The 21,674-nt window shown below is 39.9% G+C and overlaps 1 protein-coding gene across 4 annotated transcripts in view; it reads left to right on the top strand.

Moving 5' to 3' along the window:
* The window catches only part of tmem241 (transmembrane protein 241), a 52,696-nt gene extending 32,096 nt beyond the window's left edge, over nt 1–20,600 (top strand). For all 4 annotated transcript variants that reach the window (XM_062980446.1, XM_062980447.1, XM_062980444.1 and 1 more), the window contains 2 exons: nt 15,769–15,833; nt 18,900–20,600. In XM_062980446.1, coding sequence (XP_062836516.1) covers nt 15,769–15,833; nt 18,900–18,960 — 126 coding nt within the window. In that variant the 3' untranslated portion in view covers nt 18,961–20,600. The remainder of the gene's footprint in view (nt 1–15,768; nt 15,834–18,899) is intronic.
* The last annotated feature ends 1,074 nt before the right edge of the window (nt 20,601–21,674 follow it).

The raw sequence follows: 21,674 nt of genomic DNA on the forward strand, positions 1-21,674 counted from the left end.
AAGTACCTGGAGATACGGAAATCAACACAGACCTTTGTTTACATATCAGAGCAGACAATAGACATCTCAGGGCAGAGGGTTTGCATGGGAAAGCTAGGGAGAGATTTCAGGGAAGACAAAATGCTTTCATGGGCAGCTTTTAACTGGCAAGTTGTTTACTTTCAAGTTAGTTCAGGCAACGTAGCATTTGGAGTAAGAAGCTAGACCTGAGTTCCTTGATCCATGTTCCAAGTTAAGCCTTTGGTTTTGGGATTCAAGTATATTGGAAGTTTCTACGTACCTGTGGTTATATTCATGATCAAGTTTTTCTAATGATACCTTTTGCTTGTGGACTTAAAGCTATTCTTGTGATTTTTGGCTGTTCTGGATTGTATTACCTTTGAATCTGTTTATTTGGACTCCTGTTGGATTATTGCTTATTGCTAAACCCTTTTTTGATATACTTCTTTCTCTATTCCTGATAAGAATCATAAGCCCTTTCAGATGTTATTCGATTGCAACTCCCACTAGTCCTCCCAATATTGAGGAGTTCTAGGAGTTGTAATACATGGAGAGCCACATAATGGCTATCCTTGATTTATATGAATAAGTAGAATGGTATTGGTGTTGAAAGGATGGACCTCTTCCTTACATTAAAAGCAACTTCATGTGTAGAATGGTAGTTTTGATTGCTGTTTCATATTTCATAAAACTACAGTCAGCCCTGGGGTTTAGGCGCACAGGAATCCCATGTAAGTGACAACAGAACAAATGGTATTGCTTTTAACAGAGGAAACATCTCTCTGGGAATGTCTAGATCCTCCAGCATGACTCTGTGGTCAACTTCTGCTGGAAGGACGTAGACATTCCTAAAGAATTGTTCTCTCTAGAAATCTTTAGATCTTCCAGGGTGACTATATGGTCAACTTCCAAAGGACTGGAAGACTTAGAGATTCCCAGAGAGAACATTTTAATCAAATATCTGAATAATCAAACCTGCAGAACTGAAACTTTCAAGTAGGGAGGGCCAACTGTATGTATGATAAGAATGTACCAATAAAATTGAGAAATTCATGTAATCTTTACAACCTGATGGAACTCTACTGAACCTGTCCTGTTTCTGGAAGCAACCATGTTTGGCATCAGTTGTTTCCACAGTGTCAACCTAATTGCTGGCAGCACTGTTTTTCAGATATGAGGTCTATCATGAATGAAATTGGTGACAACTTGACCACGGTTTAAATAAGCCAATTGATTCGCATAGCAATTAGGAGCCTGTTGAAATCCTGCGCATTTCAACACCCAAGGCATCGTTCTTCATCTTTTTAGCACAGCATCTTCTGTGAATATCACACGTCTTACTCTATAGTCCATAATTACTTCTTCCGCTCATGATTACTAGGTTGTTCTTTGCATAGAGGGAGCAGATGGGGTTTCCATCACCAAATTGGAGCCTGGGCAGTCACGTTCCCTTCTCAAAACTAGCAAACACGGCATGGAATAGAAAAGTCTGATTTTAGAAACTCTGGAGAGGAAACCTAAAATGGAGATTTTTTTGTGGCTGTTTTAAACTCTCAGCTGTAGATTTAGATTTATTTATTTCAGTTGTATGCTGCCTTAAAGTCGTTAAATATATGTGGTGTTTTAGTTCAGGCAAATCGGTATGGTGTGTATCACACATGTAACTTGCATTGATCTGCATCAGTATCATCTGGAGATCTCTTCTCAAGGCATCATAGTTTGATCATCTGCCAGAGATTGAAGGACTACCTTCAGCCTTTTTCATACTCTACTATAATAGCACTATGGTTATACTTTAACTGTCATGACTGCATTCTGTGGAATTCTATGTTTTGTAGAAAAGTTCTGTGGCTCAGAATTCTAAATTTGTTTGTGGTTGTATGCCTTCCAGGTGAACCTGTTACGCAGATCTCATGGCAAGATTTGTTAGGGGGGGGGTTGCCATGGCCACCTACCGAGACTGAGAGATTGTGACCTGTCCAAGGTCTCCCAGTAGATTTCTATGGTGGAGTGGAGGATCAAAGCCTGGTCTCCTGGAGTCCTTGTTCAACACACAGACCACACCATCATGCTGGTTCTTTGTTAATTCAAAATATCTCTCCTTCAGCTATAAAAAAATTCCATAGCATAGAGCAGTGACAGTTAAAGGAGAAACACAGCACTATAATGCAGAGCTGCATTTCTTCCTATTGCTTTCTTCCATAACTAAAATTTTACTAAAATGGCACCATGGTATTTTAGATTTTTTCCTAGCCAGGAAGTAAATTAATTCCAGTTTCTTAATTGCTGTGGTCACATTTTTGGTTTTGGTTTTTTAAAAAACAATTTAAAAACATTTTGAGGTATTTAAGGAACTCAGAAATTCCCTATTGGATCTAAATGTGGTTTGTGAGCATCCCTATACTTTTCTCTTTTTCAATATATTGAGACTCAGTGGCAACTGGTGGCTTCCATGTCAGAATGAACACGTTCTATGCCTTGGCCCTAACTTTCAATGATCTATCCAAGATGCTGAACTTATTTTAAATACAACATCAGCAATTGGGATAGCCCATTTAAATTTGGGACTAAACCCCAGACTGGATTTACAGCCCCATGGATTGGGAAGCTACAAGCTCCCTGCTCAACAAAATGTGTGTGAGAGTGGAAATCCTGCTATCTTGATTCAGTTTCTCATCTTGGTGCACACCTATGCGTAAGACCCAGTGAATTCAGTATTTTTTTACTCCAAGGAAAATGTACAGGTTTCCCGATTGGTTTCCCATCCAAGTTCTGGCCAGACCTAAAACTATTTTGTTTCAGCTCTGTGCTTGGACCAGGAAGTGGCTACATTGGGTAGGTGAACTTTGGCTCTTCAGATACTGCTGGACTGAAATTTATGTTTTAATTCAAGGTATAGACATAGTAAATTATAGTCAATCAAAATTTGACAGCACAGCTGTCATTTCATTTCAATATCTGAAGAGGGTGTAGAGAAAAGGATTGATGCAAGTTATTTGTTGCAACTGTAAGTGTAGGCTTTTGGTTTGTTTCCATAGAGACAACCTGATAATAGCCTTGTAGCATCCAGCATTAATTATCTGGCACTGGAACTGCTGCAAAGTCTTCTAAACAGTCTCCATAACAACACCGTGGTTTCTGACATAATCTTTGAATTTATTGATGAAATTGATGTGTGTGCTTTGATATTTAAAAATAAAATATTAGTAGGAATCTTTACCACAAAAAGGTGATCTTAGTGTGGAGAATCTGAGATCAGAGAAGAAAATGGGAAAAAAATATGATCATAACATTTATTTATTTTTTACAAAAAGGCTTTAAATAGATCAATTCCACAGTTATCTCAAGAGAATGCTCAGGAAAACGTGTAGGTGTTGGAAATTGGATCTTAACATGCTACTCATTATAAGTATCTGGTATGACAATGTTCGGTCAGCACAAGTAGTGGTAGCAATCACTACTTTATACAGCACTACCAGACTTGTACTGTAAGTGAAACTGCCTAGAAGTCAAGTAAGAGAAGGCAATTACAGTCCACTTGGTATTCACTAGGGTTTGGTGCCGTGATCCCCATAGATACTAAAATCCGTGGCTGCTCAAATCCTATTTATTCAATTGCATAATAAGATGACATCCCTTGTCATCACCATGACAGACTTTCATTCGTGGAATTCCTTATATAAAATGGTGAACAACACAAATGAGTGCCAAAGAGAACCTGAGGGTCTATGAAATAGTGGGAAGCTACAGCAGAGTTTGCTTACATGTAAATCTAGTGCCTGGCATTTGGCAAAACCAAGATGTGCTATTTTGATTTCTTTTCCAAATGTTTTTGGGATGTGGTTGATTATACTATTTAAAATTTCTTTTAATTCTGTTAACAATTTCATTGTATTTTGGGGGCCTAAACGCCGTAAAGACACATGATTTAGGGTATTTGGGTCAGGTATTTAGAGTCAGTCCTATTTAGTATTTGCATGGAATGCTGTCAATAAATACTGGGTGTTGTAAGCTATGTTTCTGAGGAACGTACTGGGAAAACCACCTCTGTGGGTTCCTTAACTAAGAAAAGCTGAGAAAATTCATGGGTTCAACAAGCGATTTGAAGATATATGGATGCAAAACAAGTTGTATTTCTTGAAGAGCAACACATGTTGTATTTCTTGATGGGTTTGCAAAAGAGTAAACCTGTGCTATAAGCTATATTTCAGAAGAAAGAGCTGGAGAAACTACCTCTGAATATTCCTTGTCTAAGAAAACGTATGAAATTCATAGAGGTCACCATAAGTCAATAGACTACTTAAATAGGCATGTGTGCATATATTTTTTTACTGATTATAACTCTGATCTCCATCTTCTTTAATTTTGTAAGCTGCCTTGAGTCTCTGGGCTGTGAAAAAAAACCCCAAAATACTAAGAATATGTTACCTATAGCAACAATGAACTAATTATCTCCCAGCATATAGTGACAGCTACCTCCTACTGACATCATGCGTGATATGCAGGCTTCCTCAGCATTATGATCATCCTGGGTGTTGAAAATACAATGCAGAAATTGAAGGAAAAATCCAGGCCAAGTGGCATGAATGAAGTAGATGCCTTTATGACTAGTGCTCAACCAATAGTTATTGGTTGAGCACTAGTCATAAAGGCATCTACTTCTGGTCATTTCTGACTTTTGACAACCCAGGAATGAACCTATCATGTGGTTTTCTTGGCAAGATTAGTTCAGAGAGGGTTGAACTCCTGCCATCCAGGGATTTGAATTCTGTCTTCCCAGAGTCCTAATCCAACACTCAAACCACTGTAATATGTTGGTTGTCTCAGATATCAATTGATGTGAACAAATTATGAATCCCTCTAACTCTTTCAGCTGCATTCCTTCCATTGAATTTCATTTTTACTTCCCTAGGCAAGAGTGGGAGTGAATTCCAGGATGTCTCAAATTTAAATGTTTCACTGAAAATGATGTTCTGCAAAACAGATTCCTTTCCATCCGCACCTTGGCACGCCAGTATTTTTATTTAGTCTCTTGCTCTTAAATTCCCCAAATATAAATATCTCAAGTTGAACAATGATTCATAGACATAACTGTGAATGAATGGAAAGAATAACAAATATTGGTCTGGGAACAATTTCCATTGCAAATTTGCAAGTGCCGATTCCAGATGTTTACTGAACTGAGCACAGAAGGATATGAGAATATTTAGAGATATTTAGAATATTTTAAAATTGTACATACATTTGCAACCAATATTCTTCAAAGAAAATGCTGCTAATGTTTTATCAGGACAATAGCCTAGACTTCTTTTCAAGCTGTATGCTTTTCAAGTGTTTATACTTGCTTTAAAATCTTACTTGAAAAGCTATTCTTCTATCATGTGCCTCTTAGTGCAGTTTGAGATTAAGATGGTAATGAGGCAGGGAGAATTGCAGTGAGGACAACAGGCTTGAACAAAGGAAGGGTAATAGGTCACCCTTGTGCTATCTCTTTCTGGTCCTCCTCCCATTCGAGACTACTGGTACTTTAGTTGCTATGCCAATATAACATAATAGACCTTAAGAAGCTGGTTGCAAATGCAGGACTGGAAAATCACTTCCAAACTTTGCTTCCATTACCCAAATTTCCAGGTGGGTGAAAGTCATGGGATTCATTTGTTTTGGCTGTGGCCAGTTTCATGCCTGGTACCCCAATATGTCCTCAAAGTCTTGAGGGTAACTATCAAACCTACTGTAAAAATATATATAGATTAAGACTCAACCAGCATTGAGAAGTTATTTTTGGACTGAAAATGATGAGGGCACTTGAACCAGCATGGCCAGTGTACATGGCGCTCAGTGGAATTTGGAGAGCTACAGTAAAAAACCATATTATTTTTGGGCAATCCTTTCCACTTAACGGCCGCCGGCATAACCATTGGCCATAAAGAATGCCAGGAAGGGAATGGCTGCCTAAGACTTTTGAAGTCCTTTGCATTTGAAGACAGGACCCTTCCATCTGGATGAAGAGGGAAGAAAATGTCTGGATGGGATCATGTCCCTATCTAGAATATGTGCCAGAGCGGGAGGAATGTTCACCTTCCCAATATCTTGGGCTACTATTTCAACAGTTCTTTTCCGTCAGACCACACTCTCCATGTCTTCTTGAAGCTGAAGTCCAAAACAGTCGATGGGACAAGTGTTCCCCATCCTGATAAGCCATGACTTCTGGATTGTAAATGTAGTTTTTTTTAACATACTATACATTTCATGTTATAGTTATTCAACTATAATACAAGTCAGACTTAGCCGTGGTGGTCCACGATCTTGTTACTTTACATCCTGAATAGACTACTGCAACACGCTTTGAAAACCGTTCAGAAGCTTCAAATGGCCCAACGGACGACATCCAGATTGTACACCGGAGTGGCATACAGGGAGCACACAACCCCCCTGTTACAGTGGGGGGGGGGGAGTATTTAGTCAGATACCAATTGTACAAGTTCTCCCATTTAAAAAGATTGACATCACAGGTAGACCTCAACTATGAGAGACACTTCCAGAAAATCACATTGTCTGATTTTTCACGAATTTATTTGCAAATTATGATGGAAAATAAGTATTTGGTCCATAACAAAAGCTCATCTCAGTATTCTGTTATATATCCTTTATTGGCAATGACAGAGGTCAAACATTTTCTGTAAGTCCTCACAAGGTTGGCACACACTGTTGCTGATACGTTGGCCCATTCCTCCATGCAGATCTCCTCAAGAGCAGTGATGTTTTGGGGCTGTCTCTGGGCAACACGGACTTTCAACTCCCTCCAAAAGTTTTCTATAGGATTGAGATCTAGAGACTGGGTAGGCCACTCCAGGACCTTGAAATGCTTCTTACGAAGCCACTCCTTCGTTGCCCTGGCGGTGTGCTTGGGATCATTGTCATGCTGAAAGACCCAGCCAGGTTTCATCTTCAGTGACCTTGCTGATGGAAGGAGGTTTGCACTCCAAATCTCACGATACATGGCTCCATTCATTCTTTCATGCATATAGATCAGTCACCCTGGTCCCTTTGCAGAGAAACAGCCCCAAAGCATGATGTTGCCACCCCTATGCTTCACAGAAGGGATGGTGTTCTTTGGATGCAACTCAGCATTCTTTTTCCTCCAAACACAATGAGTTGTGTTTCTGCCAAACAGTTCTACTTTGGTTTCATCTGACCATATGACATTCTCCCAGTACTCTTCTGGATCATCCAAATGCTCTCTGGCTTAAGCAGGAGGATACGTCTGCACTGCAGGATTTGAGTCCCTGGTGGCATAGTGTGTTCCTGATGGTAGCCTTTGTGACGTTGGTCACAGCTCTCTGCACGTCATCCACTAAGTCCCTCTGTGTGGTTCTGGGATTTTTGCTCACCATTCTTGTGATAATTTTGACCCCACAGGGTGAGATCTTGCATGGAGCCCCAGATTAAGGGAGATTATCAGTGGTCTTGTCTCTCTTCCATTTTCTAATTATTGTTCCCACAGTTGATTTCTTCACACCAAGCTGCTTGCCTATTGCAGATTCAGTCTTCCCAGTCTGGTGCAGGGCTACAATTTTGTTTCTGGTGTCCTTGGACAGCTCTTCGGTCTTCACCATTGTGGAGTTTGGAGTGTGACTGCTTGAGGTTGTGGACAGGTGTCTTTTATACTGAGAATAAGTTCAAATAGATGCCATTACTACAGGTAATGAGTGGAGGACAGAGGAGCCTCTTAAAGAAGAAGTTACAGGTCTGTGAGACCCAGAAATCTTGCTTGTTTATAGGTGACCAAATACTTTTCCACCATAATTTGCAAATAAATTCGTGAAAAATCAGACAATGCAATTTTCTGGATGTGTTTTCTCATGTTGTCTCTCATAGTTGAGGTCTACCTATGATGTCAGTTACAGGCCTTTCTCATCTTTTTAAGTGGGAGAACTTGTACAATTGATATCTGACTAAATACTCCCCCCCCCCCCCCCCACTGTATGTCAGCTCCACTGACTACCAGTCTGCTACCGAGCACAATTCAAAGTGCTGGCTTAAGCCTATAAGGCCCTAAATGATTCCAGCCCAGCTTACCTGTCCAAACGTATCTCCCTCTATGCTCCACCTTGGAGGTTAAGATTGTCAGGGGAGGCTCTGCTCTCGGTCCACCCCCCTCGCAAGTGCAACTGGTGGGGACGGGAGAAAGGGTCTTCTCAGTGGTGGCCCCTCATCTGTGGAACTCCCTTCCTAATGAAATCAGGTCAGCCCCCTCCCTCTTGACCTTCAGGAAAAAAACTTAAGACGTGGCTGTGGGACCAAGCATTCGACCAGTAACTGAAGCAGTGCAATAATTATAAAGAATTAATGTGATTAACAAATGGACAGGCCTTGGATTATGATTTGAATTTACATGATTTTAATTGATGTTTTAATAATTGATGGTTTTAAATGTTTGTATTTTAATTGTATTTGTTTATTTTTGGACTTTTATGTTGTTGGCATCAAATTGTTGCCTGTTGTAAGGCTGCCCTGAGTCCCCTTCAGGGTGAGAAGGGCAGGGTACAAATGTGGGAAATAAATATGGTAAATAAACATCTGTAATACTTAACAGCTAGTCTGTTTTTAATGGGAAAATTAAAGTGTTGAAGAACCACTGTTTCCCTTTCTTCCTTCCTGTTGTAACAAAACAAGATTCCAATTTCTCTTCCATTACATCATCTGAGAAGCATCAGGAACATGCCATAAAAGTGGCAGAATCAGAGCTTTACTAGAGGGGGCAAATGACATGGAGTCAACAAAACACTTTTCTGTATGGCCTTGGGAATCCTATGTTGTTGTTATTATTATTTAAAATAATGTCATCCCAGTGGAGCCATGAGCTGAGAAATGAAATTAGAACTGGAAAATTTTCATAACTAAATATTCCCAAATGTATTAAGGTATTTCTAAAGATAGTAGAGTCATTAGTAGAAAGCATGCTATTTTTATTGGTGAATTAAGACAGACAAAGTATTATTGACTTTCTTGTGCTGTTTCCAAGGCTGTTGCCATCCCAAATGATTGCAGTTCAGTGCCAGATAAGAACAATCTCGTGTGTGCTATTATGGATAGTTTGAAAGATCATGTTGGCAGTTCTGTTATCTTGTTGATATTTTGGCTAGAACTTCAGTGAAGCTTCACTGCGGTTGACTTCACATAGAGAGTATGTCTGAGAGGTTTTTCCATTGGTGATGTAGGAGGAGGAGCAAAAACTAGACTCTACAGCAAATATGGAAGCTATTGCCGTACGGTGGAATGTATGGAATGGAAATTGTGATTGGAACTCACATGATAGGCCTCCAGAGCTCCTCCTCTGGGTCATGGGAAACTTAAGAATGGCATGGGATGTGATGGTGAGGGGGCTGCTACTGGTAGCACCTCACATGAAGGTCTCTTTGGGCTCATCAAATTTCCCTCTGGTTTCTTCTGTTAAAAGTTGTAAAGGAGGAAGGGGCCTCATAACTATTCATTTTCAGTGTTCCCTTGGTATTTTTAAATGCCTACACTCCAGGGCAGGCATGGGCAAACTTAGGCCCTCCAGGTGTTTTGGATTTCAACTCCCACAATTCCTAACACCTGGAGGGCAGAAGTTTGCCCATCCTTGCTCTAGAGGCTCACTTGAAGAGCCAAGTTACTTTTTTTTGTGTCAGGAGCAACCTGAGTTGCTTCTGGTGTGAGAGAATTGGCCGTCTGCAAGAACGTTGCCCATGGGACGCCCGGATGTTTTTAATGTTTTTACCATCCTTGTGGGAGGCTTCTCTCATGTCCCCGCATGGAGCTGGAGCTGATAGAGGGAGCTCATCCGCACTCTCCCCGGGTGGGATTCGAACCTGGCAGCCTTCAGGTCAGCAACCCAACCTTCAAGTCAAAAAGGCTTTAATTCACTATGCAACCGAGGGCTCCAAGTTACTGCAGTACTAGAAATTTGTGAACTAAAAGTACATTTAATTTGCAAGAAAACTCTGAGCATTGGGACACACAAAGGGTATCTTGTGAGGGAGGGTTTGAAGAGGACTTTAGTACAATGAACGTTGACATTTTGCTGTGTGTTATGTGATTTTTGAAGGCTAGGTTAAAAGCTAATTGCTATGAAAATATATTAAATTTGTTTTACTTACTCAAGAATTGCATTTTATCAGTTGTGATGTCCTGTGCTTATCCCGTTGTCATACACTAGACATTTGTCCATTGACTTTTCCCCTCTTTCTCCCTCTTTAAAAAAGATTTTATTGAATTTTCTTTCAATAGAACAGAAAAGTTGATTGTCAGCCATAGACCACCCACACTTTAATAAAAATTGCCCTTTCCCACTCTTCCCAATACTCCTTCGTAGGATAATCTTAATGCAGTTGTTGAAGGTTTTCATGGCTGGAAGCACTGTGTTGCTGTGAGTTTTCTGGGCTGTATGACCATGTTCCAGAAGCATTATCTTGTGACATTTCGCCCACATCTGTGGCAGTCATCCTCAAGAGATTGTGAGGTACCTCATAACCTCTGAGGATGCCTGCCACAGATGTAGGCAAAATGTCAGGAGATAATGCTTCTGGAATATGGTCATGCAGCCCGGAAAACTCACAGCAACCCAATCTTAATGCAATTAATGTAGTTACTGCAACAGTGCAGATCATTCATACTTGTTTCCAAACAGAGCCAAGATATTAGCATAGCACATGCATGCATATAGATCAGCCAGCCACACAGTGGTTGGGGCATTATTATAATATTATTTATATTTCTTCATTTTCCCAGCCTTTGTAAGTCAGATTAAAAAGCTTAAAACAGATACAAAAAATCACATGTTCAAGTTAAAGATATTATTAAGCACTAGCTGTGCCCGGCCACGCGTTGCTGTGGCGAAGTCTGGTGGTATGGGAAATAAAGTATTGAGGAATTGGTGGTAGTTAAGGTCAAGGGTAAAGGTTTTCCCCAGACATTAAGTCCAGTCGTGTCTGACTCTGGAGGTTGGTGCTCATCTCCATTTCTAAGCCGAAGAGCCGGCGTTGTCCGTAGACTCCTCCAAGGTCATGTGGGATGACTACATGGAGCGGCGTTACCTTCCCGCCGGAGCAGTACCTATTGATGCACTCACATTTGCATGTTTTCGAACTTCTGGGTTGGCAGAAGCTGGGGCTAACAGTGGGGGCTCTCTCCGCTCCCCCAATTCAAACCTGCGGCCTTTCGGTCCAGAAGTTCAGCAGCTCAGCTCTTTAACACACTGCGCCATCAGGGGATATTATTTCCTAAAGGTTGTGAATATACAATATTTCTGATTGGGTTTTTTTGTTTGTTGGAGGCAAGTATGAATGATGCAATTAGGAAAAATGATTAGGATGTAATGGCCTTGCAGCTTTAAAGCCTGGCTGTTTCCTCCCTGAGTGAATTTTTTGTTGGGAGGTGTTAGCTGGCCCTGATTGCTTCCTGTCTGGAATTCCCTTGTTTTCAGAGTGGTGTTGTTTGCGATATTTTATGTGCTTCTACTGTCTGTGGCCCTGAGAAAACAGGATTTGCCAGACTTTGATGATGGGAATACTTTGTTGGGAGGTGTTAGCTGGCCCCGATTGTTTCCTGTGTGGAATTCCCCTGTTTATTTACTGTCCTGGTTTTAGAGATTATATTGTTCTGCATTATTCTATCCCAGTAATTATTTCATATTAAAGAAGAATCTCACTTATCCAACATTCGCTTATACAATGTTCTGGATTATCCAACGCAGTCTGCTTTTTCATAATCAATGTTTTTGTAGTCAGTGTTTTAAATTCATTGTGATATTTTAGTGGTAAATTTGTAAATACAGTACAGTAGAGTCTCACTTATCCAACATAAACGGGCCGGCAGAACGTTGGATAAGCGAATATGTAGGATAATGAGGAATTAAGGATAACCCTATTAAACATCAAATTAAGTTATGATTTTACAAATTAAGCACCAAAACATCATGTTAGACAACACATTTGGCAGAAAAAGTAGTTCAGTACACAGTAATGCTATATGTTAATTACTATATTTATGAATTTAGCACCAAAATATCACGATATATTGAAAGCATTGACTACAAAAATGCGTTGGATAATCCAGAACGTTGGATAAGCGAGTGTTGGATAAGTGAGACTCTACTGTAAATACTACATAGCATTGCTGCGCATGAAACTGCTTTTTCTGTCAAATTTATTGTATAATATGATGTTTTGGTGCTTAATTTGTATAACGATTACCTAATTTGATGTTTAATTGGCTTTTCCTGAATCCCTTCTTATTATCCAACATATTCACTTATCCTGCCGGCCTGTTTACGTTGGATAAGTGAGACTCTACTGTATATTGATAATCTTAAATTATCTGCTTAGAACTGGATTATATGAGGCCCCTTCTTCACAGCTGTATAAAATGCACACTGAAGTGGATTATATGGTAGTGTGGAGTCAAGATAATCCAGTGCAAAGCAGATAATATAAGATTATAAATGGGTTATATAGCTGTGTGGAAGGGCCTTGAGTCTACACTGCCATATAATCCAGTGCAAATTAGATAATCTGTGGAAGAAGTCTAAGTGAGGCCTAAATCTGCCTGTCCCCTAACTGAAACCTGGCTGTCCCTTGGTTGCTAGGCAACCAAGTGGGCAGAGATTAGCCCTCTAAACTGGCAGCAATTGGATAAAAAAAATTATTGCTCTCCCTCTAATTAGGACTTTATTTTTCTTTTCTTTTTGTTGTATCAACCTTGAGGCGTGGATGATGGGTTGTGTTGTCAAATTTTGAGGTTGGGGGGCCTGTACTTTTGTTGTTTTGTGAATTGCCGTGATGCCATCACTCTTTTATATATATAGATATTGGAAACAAATTGGAAGTTATTATAAAACCGATGTTAAATGTCTCTAAAATGCATATCCAACACTGGTATAATTGCTGCATTTTGCGTTAGATGCAGCTTCCAAACTCTTTTCAAGAGCAGAAGTCAATGCTTTATTATTATTATTAGCTTTTAGCATTAGGTAAGAGTGTTTCTTGTTTCTGAACATTCTTTCCAACATTCTTTCTTGTTATTCTGCTTCACATCAAAACAAGCTGGAGAAAGGGAAATTAAATATACATTGCCTTTTCAGCAAGAGTTAGCGCGATCGTTCAGTTAGCCAGGGAATCAGTAACTGATTCAAATGAAATGGAGATTACCAACATTGTGTGGTTTAAAAATAGAAAATGTTGTAAATACTGTGACATGCCTTAATTTTAACGAGGAACACGAAGGCCAGTGACATCCCAGAGGGGAAATCATACAATGGCTTGTTTAAAATTGCTAAAATCAAAGTCTAGGCGGGTAGTGCTTCTTTTTAATTGCTACATTGAGCTGCATTTTTGCAATTCCTCTAGGATTTTGTTGAAACTGTTCATACTCAGGCGATTTTAATTAACACATACTGTTTGAATCTCAGAGGGCTATATCCCAATTCCATTTCACAATTTTACTTACTTAGGCGATCTTCCAGGAATGGTGGCCTGGCGGTGGATACGTAGGTGACTGTGGAACTCTATTCTTGACCTGCATCTTCTTCCACAGTGAGGACATCAGTTTCCAGGTGGAAGATAGCCTTGATCAGGGTTGGCTTGACAGGCCTTCCTCTTGCAACGGTTCTTTCACCCTCCATCCGTGCCTCTTCAAATTCCACAGCACTACTGGTCACAGCTGATCTCCAGCTAGAGTGCTCAAGGGCCAGGGCTTCCCAGTTCTCGGTGTCTATGCCACCGTTTTAAAGGTTGGCTTTAATCCCATCTTTAAATCTCTTTTCCTGTCCACCAACATTCCGTTTTCCATTCTTGAGTTGGGAGTAGAGTAGATGCTTTGGGAGATGGTAATCGGGCATTCGGACAACGTGGCCAGTCCAGCGGAAATGATGGGAGCATCGCAATATCATGCCCTGTTTCGACTCCATTGTTTTAATCCAAACTCAAACTGATCGTTGAAGTCACACATCGGTACAAAAGGGTGTTTCTACCATGTTCCTGTGTTTTTTGTAATGGAGTATTTTAGATCACACAACTGCATTTTTTTCCTAGCATGCATACGGACACACACACACACATATTCATATCCACCAATATTCTTTCTCGTTTTGCTGTCAGTCGTACCACCCCACCTGCACTTCCCTTGGGCAGTGTAACACTCTGAGCTCTGGAGCATTCATATTTCTCTCTTAACAGTATTAAATGGATAGTCTTCCCATCCCATTGCCATCCAAATATTAATCTACAATGATTGTAACCTCCAGCCAGTTAACGAAATAGTTATTTAGTCAAGAGCTATTGATATATAGTTACTGTGGTAATAACTGATGAAGGCTATAGTCCAGCATTTTGTTTTGTTTTGTTATCAGCAGCTTTTGAAATGGTACTTTCTTAAAGGGACTCTGGGATACTCCAGTCTCTAATAGGAATATGAACAACCAGCTTATACTTAGCCCAGTGTGCTCTGTTGAGGCTAAGAAAGCCACTTTGTGTCTTGATCAAGAAAGAAAGGTGGAGTAAAAATTAAATAGAATATGATGATGATGATGATGATGATCATCATCATCATCCAGGATCTCTGGCAAAAGGCTTTCCTCTTACCTGCTGTTCAATTATTTTCATCAACAAGCAAAACCTGGAATCTTCAGCATGCAAAGCATGCATTCTTTCACTGAGCAAAGTCCCTTATCATAGTCATCTGAGCCAAATAATAACTTCAATCTCTCCTCCCTCTCATCCTTGGTTGCCCTACTTTGTTTCTAGCAACAACTTTTCCTCCCGCTCCCATTTCTTAACTGGTTGCAGCCCTGCTGGTGGTGGGATCTCACCAGTATGACATGGGGCCACCAAGGTCGAGGCAAAGCAAGACAAAGAGAAGAGCAGTGACTTCACAGTGTATTGAGTTCCTCTAATCTAGACCCAACACCCATTAGACAAGCTTGTCAAAGTGAAAACTCAAATTACTTGTTTCAGGTTTTTTCAATGCTCCCTGTGAAAATATACCCAGTGTATTAATTAAAAATAAAGCTAAGCTTATGTATAAAGTCATTCAATTGTCCCAGGCTAAATTTAGAAAAGAGGAAAAACAGATTTCATGCAGGAAGAATCTGTTTTCAGTTTGCATAGCTAAATGTTATAATCCCTATGCATTTCTGAAAAATAAACACCACAAATGTGGCATTATTTGTTTACTTTGCTTTCTCTCAGTGTACATGAGATATCAACTCTATTTTGTTCCTCTTTGGTATCATAGGCTTTTAATACGGTTTTGGCTTACATAACAATGTAGAATGGCAGTGATTCAACCTAACAATGCAGTTCTATACAGGCAGTCCCCAAGTTACAGAAAAGAAAGGTTTTATAGGTTTGTCCTTAAGTTGAATTTATTTGTAAGTCGGAACAGGCACATTTTTTAAGTGTAACTCCAGCCATATATATATTTCTTAGCTTTGGATAGCAGAGGGAAGGGTTAACACTCCTGTGGTGATTGTTTTGCTGCCTGTGCTCCTGTTCAGAAGATTTCACCTCACTTTCTGTCTCTGTGATAATTGGATTTTGAAAACTTTGGCTTGTTGTATAAACAAGGATTGGTGAGAAAGCTTCAGTGGAGACACCATTTCCTTGTGATAACTCTTTCAGGAGTGAATTTTCTTCCCAAAGTGATAGGTTTCTCTCACTTTTTTTGTCTCACCCGCAATCAACTATGAAGAAATTGATGCAACAAACTCCTGTCTTGTTATTTTTACAGGTTATCACAGCTGGCCTATCTCCATTCTTCTTTGAAATTACAGTGAATGTACCTACCATCTGTTGGTAAGTATATCACACATAATAGTTTGCTTATTCTATCTTTCCTCTGGATGTCCATACTCATAGAATCATAGAGTTGGAAGAGACCTCATGGGCCCACCAGTCCAACCCCCTGCTAAGAAGCAGGAAATCGCATTCAAAGCACCCCCGACAGATGGCCATCCAGCCTCTGCTTAAAAGCCTCCAAAGAAGGAGCCTCCACCACGGCCCGGGGGAGCCACCACCATACTATGTTCCTTTTTCATTTCTAAAACACTGAACATTGTTGAGTTGCCTTGCATTTTAAACCAGTCCAAGATATTTTGTTTCCAGGGACAAGGCAGATATGCATCCCACAGCCAACTCCCTGTTAAAGGGCACATAGTGCTAAAAAGATAATCAGAAGATGAGTTGGACTTGAGGGAGAAAAAAAATATCCCATCCACAATCTTGATGACTGAAATGCCATGATAATGAATTAATGCAACCAAAATTGTAATACCTCAGATTCTTGCCAGAAGTAGCTAATTCATTCTGCCTAATGGCAGAGCCAGCCCCACTAGAAGTACCATATGGGAAACAAAGCAGAAGGAAACTGAAGGATTGAAGCACGAGAGAGCAAAATGGATGGTAATAGTAGACTCATAACATAAGTAGCTCTTTATCCACTGCAAGATTATATGGCTTTAAAGGAGACCCTGATAAATTCAAGGAAGAGATTTTCACAAACTGGTCACTGTGTACCTATGGAGTTGCTATTTCAGAGGTAGTAAAGTGAAACACAGAGGTAGTAAAGTGAAACACATCCTTTGGCTTATCAGAGACACCAGTTTGATCACTGCAGGGGATAAGATGTTGAGACTTGATGGACTTCAGGCTGATCCAGCAGGATTCAGCCTTAGGTTCATGTGGAGTATTAGTAGTAGGAACTGAAATTTGTGGAATTTCTTAATATCTACGGGAGGGAAGGGGGTGGGAGGGAAGGGAGTGTTGTTGTTGCTATTATTGTTGCTGCTGCTGCCGTTTAAATCCAAGTAAATGGACTGTTTGTTGTAAACTTTTGTAGTTTGATACTCTGCCTGTTTATTCAGAAGTAAGTCCTACTGAAGTTCAACAGGACTTCTTCCCACCAAAGTTTCTCTCAACGACTGTGTCCCTTTTTGCAGAAAGCAAAAGGGTGTCAGTATTCTGAGCTCTTGTCTCCTTGTTTTGGATTTATAAAAATAATTGTGCAATTATGAAATGATTATGCTTTACCATGGTTATATAACCATCTGCTTTTTCAAGAACAATGGAACTTCACACTTTGCAAAAACGCCAGGGAAGCTAGGAATTTAAGTGAGCATAATGCTATTAAAATCCAGACAGCTTTGCGTACTTGCCCTGCTGGGGTGGGATGTGGGGGAAGGCGGTATGAACAAACGGTACAAAACTTTTGTTTTATTTATAAAGTTTTGTAAGAGGCTTTGCTGTTTCATAAACTAAGCCTTGGGGTTAAAATGCGGGGGCATAACATTGAATTGTTGTGGGGGAAGTGGAACTCAGCCAGCAGCTTGCTATTACTTTTTGAATGTGACGTTAGACAGGACTAGAAGACACGACCTGTCCTTGCTGAAGATATATGAAATGTTTAGAAACAAAAGGTGGTGCCGCTGAACTCAAGCCACCTCTGGATTCCTTTGTTCAGACTGAGTTACACAGATTAGTGCAGGGTGGCAGGAAATGTCACGGCTGGAATGATGATGTGTGACCAATGCCGAGAGCTGGGGATGTGCCCTCGGTGAGTGCGTGGCTGCCACTGTTTGATTCACCCGTCTGGCAGATGGTTATGTAAAGGGATAATAAGAAATCCACCCAATCTATTGTAAAGGCCCTTTCCTTTGGCGATCTTGCTATATTAAGAATGCAAAGCTGCTATTCTTTGCACATTTCTGTTCTGGCTCAAAATCAAGATGCCAAATACCTCCAGTTTTGACATGCAGGAGAAAAAATAGCCAAAAACAACATCATGGCATGCAGACTAGAATGTTGCGTTTAAGCAGGAGTGACATGGGTTCAAATCCCTCCTTCGTCATAAGTCTTCCCTTCAGGCAATGTAGACTAAACATACAAGGAAAGGAAACCCACACCCCATCCCTCACTCGTGTTTCGATCTTTCTTACTTAGAGAGCAGTTTAGAGTGGGGCTTCTTAAACTTTCCAACTCGGGACCCCTTTTGGCACTAGGCATTTTTACGTGGCCCCAGTTATATAAAATAAGCATGAAAATCAAACTTTTGTGGATGACAAATCATCATCTGCAAGGCTGACTTCCCTTTTGTGGAGTATAGCCAAAGCATCTTCTACCGAGTCCACGTAAACACCGCACAACAGATTTGTGTACTAGGTACCTTTCAGAAACCTTTTAGCATTGTCAAATTATTTGTAGCCCCAATATTGAACATTTGATGTTGGGACCCACAGTTTAAGAAGCAGTGATTTTGAGCACTGGAAGATCAGATCTTGTCTGTTCTAAGCGACATTCCAGTGTAATTGTGTTAAAGGAAAAAGAAGGGAGAATAATCTTGTCTGATATGATTTAAGGCAAGCCATCACACTTTTCCTTATTCTTCCCAGCAGCAAGTTACAACAATTTACTCACTGCATCTCCTCCCTGCAAAGAGACACCTTTAATAGTGATTGTGTTACATTAGAAAACAAGGTGTGTCATACCTACATTACTCCCAAACTTAATGCATCTTGTTGACATTACTTCCATCTTCTGGGACTTATACTGGGCTGTATTTGCTGGGAGTTTGTGCCAGGATCCCCCATGGATGCCAAGGTCTGTATTTACCCAAGTCCCATTATATACAATGGCATGGTAAAGTGGTGTCCTTTAGATATCAAGGTTTGCCTTCTGGAATTAAGGAATATATTTTTTTCAAGCCATGGATGGTTGAATCCATGTATGAAGAATCCATGGATACAGAGGCCTACTGTACTTAATATGAAGAAATATGTATATATGAAAATTGATGACTTTTTAGTAGCATTGCCTAGATTCATACAAATTGCCATTTGTAAAATTTCTTTTCTGTTTTCCTCACAGCCTTTTTCTTGCGGGATTTGCAGAAGTCTTGCTTCTCTACACTGAAAGGAATGGCACGTGAATGCAAGGGTCGGGGAAGATGAAGAAAATAGTGAAATAATTTTCATCAGAAGTAACACTGACAATGGCTAAAAAGAGAAAGTAAATGTGAAAAATAACAGGAGATGGAGTGCAGGCAGGCAATTTTTGCACACTGCAGTCCTATACATGTCTATTGAGAGGGAAGACCTGTTGAACACAATGGGACTTGCTTCTAGGTAATAGTGTATAGGATTACAGTCTTAATGCCTCCTTCTTACTTTTTCTGCACAATGTGGTGAATAGAAAGATGAAGTTTGATTAATGTTTTTTCAGCTGAACTACATTGTAGGAGCTCAGCTAGGCTGGAATCTTTCTCTCCTTAAAATTATTTACACATTCCATGCTGTATAAAACACTTCAATACTACTCTGGTCAGTGATTATGACCTCTTTATGAGAAGATGGAATATCAGACTATATTCTTCCTTATGGAAGAGAATTAGCAAGTCTCTGCCAAATTCCAGGGTGGCAGTATTTCATTTTAACCCAGAGCACACGTTATTAGTATGTTTACTCCTTCCCTGTGTGGTATCCAATGCTGACAACAGCGACAACAAAAACTGAAGAAGGAAAAGCATGGAGGAATTGTGGATTACATGGGATAGTACGTTGCAATTACTATACATATCTGGCCTCCCATACCTTTGATATATTGACATCTTGTGAGACCCGTCCTCCTCACACCCTATTTACTGTACCTGGTTACTTCAGGAAAGTAAGTAGAAGATAGGGGAAATCTGACTGGGTTTGAAAACAGTAGCGTCTAATCCAAACTATGAAACAACTGAAGCCACCACAGGGCTTTTAAAAAGACATGGTGTTATGCTATTATGAGTGCGCTATTATCTCTATCATTTTTCACCACTGAATAAGGTGGCCGAGATTGATGGGACCTGGAATTCAGAGACACCTGAAGACTTAAAGATTTCTGAGCCCCAATGACGAGAGAGAGAAACCTGCGCTGTGCTAAAGTCACCTTTGATGTCATGACTATTTGAAGATTAAGTGATTAAGTTTTATACCTATGCATACCCGAGTAGAAGGAATTCCTGTTTGCCTTGAGTTTAAGCACATGGAGGATTGACATGGATGAGCCATATTCTATGAAAGCAAAAGCAATGTCTGAAATGTCTTGTAAGAAAGTACCCATTCTGTAGGATATTCCCTTCCTTGAGTTGCACATTGCTCTCTGGGAGGGAACTAAATATCTACCACTGCTTCATAGCACAAGAAAAGTTTTCTTTTTTATGGAACATGTATGTATTTGGGAACTGTGGTAGGGACCAAAGGCTGAGTGACCTTAAGCACTGTGAACACACTGTTCTATCTGAAGTAAATCTAATTGTAACCAGCATAGATTTGATTTATTCACCAGTAAGTTGGAGCTATTGGAAGTCTTCCAATGCTTCCACCTTCAGTTCTACTCTCTGCTTTATGCTGCCAGAGGTCAGAGTCTGACTTGTTTAGTTCAAGATTGAGACATTTGTTCTCACCATGTTCTCATCAGAGAACAAGAAACCACAATCCGATGCGTGTCCAGGGGCCCATGAAAAGCCCAGCTACAATTCTTTTACTACATGAAAGCTACACTGAATATAAAATCATTAACAAATCATTCTTACTCATGCTTCTGTGTTGGGATTTTTTTTTGGCGTTTGTTTCATTATTATTATAAGAAACAAAAACATTCATCTTGAACTGGAAGAGGTGCAATGCCTGCTCCTTTTTTTGACCTCTACACAGTTACTCCAACCATAATGGTTTATGGTTTTGAAACTTATCTGCAATGGTTTCACCGGAATTCAGGCTGTTTACATATTGGTTTTGAATTTCTTTCCCTGCTAGCCATTTTGCTTCTAGGCAGCTGGGTGAACTCCAACATACCATTGCCATAATCCATGCCCTCAAAAATGAATCTTCCGCTTTGCTCAATTATTACTCAGGCCTTACGTACAGCAGAAAACAAACAGACCCTTATACAACTCCAATTGGCACATAATTGAGCAAATACTATGAAAGGGTTAATTGAAAAAAAGTCTTATGCAACATTCAAGTTGTCTTGCAATCTGCCAATTTGAAATGGAGATCAGCAGAAACCAGTTTATGGTGGCCTCTGTATCATTTCATGGGGAGGAAATTGTCTTCACTCCCACTTTTTGTTTCACACCTGACAGCTATCTTGGTGGTATGGATTGAGGATTTGGAGCTGTGCCACTATATAGCCAGACTCTCTTGTTCTAGAACTCTGCCTTCCAAATGTTCTTCTTTGAGACTGGAATGTACTGTATTTCCCTAAAAACAAGATCAGGTCTTCTATTGATTTTTGCTCCAAAAGACGCACGAGGGTTTATTTTCCAGGGTTTGTCTTATTTTTTCCATGTACAACATCTACATTGATTCAAATGCAGTCATGTCATTTTCTTCTAGAACATCATTATAATATTCTGTCAACAACTTTATATTTAATTAAATATTAACATTATTGTATAATTCAATAGTATAAAATTGAAACGGATGTACCACTGGTAAATGTGGCTGTCTGGCTGATTATCTTAACTGGGACTTATTTTTGAGGTGAAGGGCTTATATTACAAGCATCCTAAAAATCATGCTAGTGCTTATTTTCTGGTTATGGCCTATTTTGGGGGAAAAAAGATGGGAACAGGCAAAATCCAGGTCCCACAATCTTTCAAAG

This window comes from Anolis carolinensis, chromosome 4, assembly GCF_035594765.1.
Source record: "Anolis carolinensis isolate JA03-04 chromosome 4, rAnoCar3.1.pri, whole genome shotgun sequence".
In the NCBI taxonomy this organism is placed as follows: domain Eukaryota; kingdom Metazoa; phylum Chordata; class Lepidosauria; order Squamata; family Dactyloidae; genus Anolis; species Anolis carolinensis.